The sequence below is a fragment of the Panthera uncia genome, chromosome C2, assembly GCF_023721935.1.
Source record: "Panthera uncia isolate 11264 chromosome C2, Puncia_PCG_1.0, whole genome shotgun sequence".
NCBI classification, from domain to species: Eukaryota; Metazoa; Chordata; class Mammalia; order Carnivora; family Felidae; genus Panthera; species Panthera uncia.
Window position 1 is genome coordinate 78,991,442 of NC_064810.1, and position 6,365 is coordinate 78,997,806.

The 6,365-nt window shown below is 42.9% G+C and overlaps 1 protein-coding gene across 2 annotated transcripts in view; it reads right to left on the minus strand.

Moving 5' to 3' along the window:
- The window catches only part of KNG1 (kininogen 1), a 28,834-nt gene that overhangs the window by 20,226 nt on the left and 2,243 nt on the right, over positions 1-6,365 (minus strand). For both annotated transcript variants that reach the window (XM_049629531.1, XM_049629530.1), the window contains exons 2-3: positions 3,019-3,129; positions 1,932-2,016 (exon numbers count right to left, since the gene is read on the minus strand). In XM_049629531.1, coding sequence (XP_049485488.1) covers positions 1,932-2,016; positions 3,019-3,129 — 196 coding nt within the window. The remainder of the gene's footprint in view (positions 1-1,931; positions 2,017-3,018; positions 3,130-6,365) is intronic.

Consider the following 6,365-nt stretch of genomic DNA (forward strand, 5'->3'; position numbering starts at 1 on the left):
AAAAAAAAAAAAAAAAAAAAAAAAAAAAAAAAAAAAAAAAAGATCAACCAGGCAACATGAGCAATAAAGCCTGAGAAGGAAGGATAGCTCCCAAGAAAGCAAGTTGAGTCAGGGACAGCAGAGTGGGACATGGTGTATATACATTTTGCCAGGGCTTAAAGCAGGAGGGTGGGGGAGTGGGGGCCTATGGAGGTCAGAACAGTCAGTGGAGAGTCCTCTGCTACTGGGCCCAAGCCCCACCTTGGAGGCCAAGGGTTACTAACCATATTCCCAGTCCCCTGGGCTCCCTCGTGAGCCTGATGAAAAACCCGGCCCCTCCGCAGGAAAATGCGCGTACTCACAATGCTCTCCACGTAATTTCAGGGTATTCACAGACCCTCTAAATTTGGTTAAGCATGGTCTGCTGTGAGAATGGGGAACCACTGAGGGGATTGTAATAAACCAATGTAACATGTTAAAAAAGAAGTACTTTTGTATTAAATTACAAAGTAGTGTTCCTAACAGATAGCCCTAACCCATGGGTTAGTAGAAGCTCCCACTGTAGAAAGGGGAAGAGCCATGGGGCTGTCCTAGGCCCCTTCGCCCAGTGGGCTCTCCCTGCCCAAGCGAGTGCCACCAGAACAGAATCAGGAGGCCGGGTGGGCGGTGTTCTACAGCCCGTCCTCCATCATTAGCAGGTGGACACAACCGTCCCTGCAACTGTTTCTTGGTCTCTCTGGAAGTGTGTGTGTCCCAATAAAGACTTCCCCGCTGAGTAGTCATGGCGACCCCCAGTTATGGTGACAGTGGTGGGCAAGTTAGAAAACTGGAATACAGGGGAAAGGAGAGAGAACTAGTGATGGAAGAAGAAAGAACAATGAACAAGAGGCAGAAGGAGATGGAGAAGAGAGGAGGCGGGTCAGCCTCCTCTGAGGCAGCTGTGACTGGGGGTGGGGAGGGGAGACTAATGGGGGGCTGGAGAGAGGTGGAGTCTCTTCTGTGTCCCAGTGATTTTCCACCCTGCCCCAACATTTCTAGAGAGAGGTTTTTAAAATCAAAAGAAAGATTGTGACTTTTGATTCTGAAACACATCTGGTTACAAAGGTTTCAGATGAGGGATGTGGACCGAGAAGTACATTCTGAATGTTTGGCTAAGCTTTGCCGCTCACTATATACAATTGCCGTGTACTGGATGATAAAGTTTGCTTACAAGAGAAAGTGTTTTTTTGTTTTTTTGTTTTTTGGGTTTTTTTTTTGTTTTTTGAGAGAGTGAGAGGGAGAGAGAGAAAGAGCAGGGGAGGGCGAGAGACAGAGATAGAGAATTTTGAAACAGATTCCCTGCTCAGTGCAGAGCCCAACAGGGGGCTCAATCTCACAACCCTGGGATCATGACCTGAGTCAAAATCAAGAATTGGCCGCTCAACTTACTGAGCCAACCAGATGCTCCGAGATAAAGTCCTTAAACTGCGTAATCAAAACCTACTCCAAACAAACAAGCAAAAAAAGATTTTAATTACTTGTATGTTCTTTTCTGCTTTTGGACTGGTTTTCTTTGAAAGCAACTTCTTGTAAGAACTGGATATGGAAGAGGAAAGCCAAGAAGGTGAAGAACTCAGAAAGATTCCTGGCCAAGTTTGACCTCAAAGCCCATGTTTTTCTCCCTCCCTCTTTGCCCATAATTGAAGGCAGCCCTTGTGCCTTCTCAGCCCTTCTCAGAGCCTTTGCGCACAGAGGATACAATGCTGCAGTCGGGAGGGGAGTCGGGATGTGCTGAGGGGATGACTGGCCTGATCCTGGCCCTGACCTTGGACTCTGCAGCTCCCTGGCCCCGCCCCACCCCCAAGGCTGCCACCATCCACCAGGAGGGGGCTTCTTCTAGGCTGTGCTCCTGGCACCACACTGACAGGGTTCATTTCCTCCCCGGCTAGCACCCCCCAGGTAGAGCCAGCTACCTGGAGTAATCTGGCAGGTCTGCGTAGCCACGGAGAATTTTGTATTCCCTCTCTTCCCGACGGTTGCGGAGCATTCTCCTGTGGCCTAAAAAGAAAAGAAAAAGAAAGAGAGAGAGAGAGAGAGAGACCATTTATCTTCATCTTTCAAATGGAGAAGTACACCTAGTACTATGGCTCAATATGACTTTCCCTTTTTTTTGAAACTTGCCCCCAAAAATTTTCTAACGAGTTTTGAGGCACCAGAAGGAGAGCTTTTGTAGCCTAACGATTATTTATTTATTTATTTTTACAAGCCACTGAAATCACGAGACATTGGAGGAGAGGCAGGATAAAGGCAAGGTTTTGAAGTACGTTTCCTTTTCACCAAAATGTATGCAGTGCCTTAGAACCAGCTTAAGCTCTCCTCTTGATTTCCCTTTCAATTTCAGCGTTGAAATGATGTGCAGGACGCCAGTGTTGTGACATGAAGGGGTGAATCCTGGGACTGTGGAGAGAACGGCTTGCTTCTGGGCACTGTCCGTACTCCCCCGTCATTAAGGTCAAGCGATCAAGCCGTGCTGTGCCAGGCACTTCGGCATTTGGTGAAGATAGCCATGGCTATTAAAGAAGGTTCTTTGCATACTGTATCTCATTTCATGCTCCAACAACCTGATGCAGGCAATGCTAGCTGCCCTTTACGAGGCAGCACACCAGTTCTGAGCGGTCAGCTAGTTGGACGCAGAGGAGGATTTACACTCAGGCAGATGCAAGTAAAGCACCCGTGATCTCCCCTCACCAGCCCTTGATCTTGGCCCAAATGTTGATCTGTTGTGTCTTTGGGGACTGGCCCGCTGTCCTAATTGGTCATTAGAGTGCCCTTCTCATGGAGGGCTTTCTCTTTGTTTAACTGCTGGCGTCTCCATGCTCTGATACAGAGAACGGGAACACAGACACCAAGCATCTGACTTTTGTACACATTGGAGGGTTTACATGCATTCCTTACAAAGAGGCCTAACAATACTAACATCTCTAGCTCTAAAAAAAGAAAAATCTGACAGTCTTGGTGGAGAAAACTGGGGGCTCGGGAACCATCAACCAACCTACTTACAGCTTGTGCAGATTCTTTGTAGTCACAATCCTGCCATGTTTTGTCACTTTGAACAGAACAGTCTCCCTCCCTGATTTGGTACTTGAAGGAATAAAATGTCTCAGGGTCATCCTGAAAAAAAGCAACCAAAGACACATAGGGTTCATCCAAATGCTCCAACAAATACTTTGTGTGGGACCCAATGCAGATATGAATATTCGATCTTGATTTAACAAGAACAAAACATTTATTAAAAACACTGAAAGTTATAAATATTTACTTGGAAGAATGTTCATAATATATTTACAAATATGTATTTGTAAGTTACAAGATTATCCATAGTATTAGCCCATTTTTGTGGAAACCAATTTATAGGTATACATAGGACTTTTAGAAGTCTGGAAAGTTATAAAGCAAAGCTGTTAAAATGCTTGTCTTTCAGTGGTGCAGGTACAGCTGTCTCACTTTGTTTTCTTTTTTTTTTTTTAACTTTTTTAAAACATTTATTTATTATTGAGAGACAGAGAGAGACAGAGCACAAGCATAAGAGGGACAGAGAGAGGAGTAGACACAGAATCTGAAGCAGACTCCAGGCTCTGAGCTGTCAGCACAGAGCCCAATGCGGGGCTCAAACTCACAAACCAGGAGATCATGACCTGAGTTGAAGTCGGATGCTTAACCAACTGAGCCACCCAGGTACCCCTGTCTCACTTTGTTTTCTAAACAAACGTTTATGAGTTGTCTTGTTAAAAAGTAAACATATATTTCTTTTACACCAAGAAAACAAGAGGCCTTTTTTTCATTTTCAAAAAAAATGTTAATGGTTATCTCTGAGTGGTGCGTTAATTTTTGGTAACTTTAGTATTTTTATTTGCTTTATTTTTTTTCTGGCATGTCATGAGATAATAGATAAACCCTTTATTTATTTATTTATTTATTTATTTTTAATGTTTATTTATTTTTGAGACAGAGAGAGACAGAGCATGAATGGGGGAGGGTCAGAGACAGAGGGAGACACAGAATCTGAAGCAGGCTCCAGGCTCCGAGCTGTCAGCACAGAGCCTGATGTGGGGCTTGAACTCACGGACCGTGAGAACATGACATGAGCCCAAGTGGGACGCTTAATCAACTGAGCCACCCAGGCACCACAATAGATAAAACCTTTAAAGTGAAGGTGCTTTAAAGACCTGTGAGGCCTGAAAACATAAAACTCCTAGAAGAAAACATAGGCAGTAATTCCTCTGACATTGCCCTTTCTCTGACATTCTCAGGCAAGAGCAACAAAAGCAGAAGTAAACTGCTGGGGATACACCAAACTAAGAAGCTTCTGCACAGTGAAGGAAGTCATCATCAAAATGGAAAGGCAACCTCCTGAATGGGAGAAGATATTTGCAAACGACATATCCGATAAAGGGTTAGTATACAAAATATATAAAGAACTGATACAACCCAACACCACAAGAAAAAACAAAAAAGAAATAACCCAATTAAAAAATGAGCAGAGGACCTGAATAGACATTTTTCTGGAGACAATATAATGGATGGCCAAAGGACACATGAAAAGGTGCTCAACATCACTCATCATCAGGGAAATCCAAGTCAAAACCACAATGAGATATATTATTTTACACCGGTCAGAACAGATAGAATCAAAAAGATAAGAAATCATAAGTGTTGATGAGAATGTAGAGAAAAAGGAATCCCTTGCACTGTCAGTGGGAATGTCGATTGGTGTAACCACTCTAGACAACAGTATGGAGTTTCCTTAAAAAAGTAAAAATAGAAATACCATATGATCCAGCAATTCACTACCAGGTATTTAGCCAAAAAATCCCAAAACACTAATGTGAAAAGATATACACATCTATATGTTTCATACAGCATTATTTACAATAGCCAAGGTATGGAAACAACTCAAGCATCCATTGATAGATGACTGGATAAAGATTTGGCATATATATAATGGAATATTACTCAGCCATACAAAAGATTGAGATCATGGATGGAGCTAGAGGGTAATATGCTAAGTGAAATAAGTCAGATAGGGAAAGACAATACCATATGATTTCACTTAAATGTGGAATTTAAAAACTGAGACAAATAAACAAACATAAAGCAGAAACAGATCATAAATACAGAGAACAAACCAATGGCTGCTATAGGGGAGGAGCTGAGGAGGTTGTGCAATACAGGTGAACGGGATGGAAGATACGGGCTTCCCGTTATGGAATGAATAAGTCACAGGGATGAAAGGCACAGCATAGGGAATACAGTCAATGATATTGTCATAGCATTGTATGGTGACAGATGGTAGTCATACATAATAATGTGTAACATGGACGGCATAATGTGTAGACTTATCACTATATTGTATACCTGAAACTAGTGTAATGTTGTGTCAACTATACTTCAATAAAAAAAGAAAAGAAAAGAAAAGAAAAGAAAAGAAAAAAGAAAAAAAAGAAGAGAAAAGAAAAGAAAAAAGTGCAAAGGTGTTGAGTTAGATGAGAGCTTTCCAGATGTAAAGTCCTGACATCTCAGGCGGCAAGGGACCGGAGAGGTGATTTTGTCCAACCCTACACTTTGCAGGTGAGAGAAAGGAGGCCCTGAGTAGATGGGCATGGCCGAAGCAGTCCCCACACCTTGGAAAGGCAGAGCCAGCCCCAGATCCCAAGTCTCCTGACTCTCAGAGCCTGCTGGAGTCGTGTTAGGTGCATCTGGGATGACTAAGTCAAAGAGGATAGTCTCCAAAGTTCCTTCCAGATCTCAGATTTTGATAAAGAAGTAGGTGGGGGGCACCTGGGTGGCTCAGTTGGTTAAGTGACCGAGACTTAGGCTCAGGTCATGATCTTGTGGTTTGTGAGTTCGAGCCCCGCGTCGGGCTCTGTGCTGATAGCTCGGAGCCTGAAGCCTGCTTCAGATTCTGTGTCTCCCTCTCTCTCTGCGCCTCTCTAGCTTGCACTTTCTCTCTCTCTCAAAAATAAATAAACATTAAGCAAAAATTAAAAAAAAAAAAGATGTCGGCTGTGGTGGTATATAGATAGTGCTCACATGGCAAAGTAAAGCAGGATTCTATAGGCTGCTTATTTATTTATTTATTTATGAGAGAGAAGGGGGGAAGGGCAGAGGGAGAGAGAAAGAATCTTTTTTTATTTTTTTTATTTTTTTTTAATTTTTATTTATTTTTATTTTTATTTTTTAATATATGAAATTTACTGTCAAATTGGTTTCCATACAACACCCAGTGTTCATCCCAAAAGGTGCCCTCCTCAATACCCATCACCCACCCTGCCCTCCCTCCCACCCCCCATCAACCCTCAGTTTGTTCTCAGTTTTTAACAGTCTCTTATGCTTTGGCTCTCTCCCAC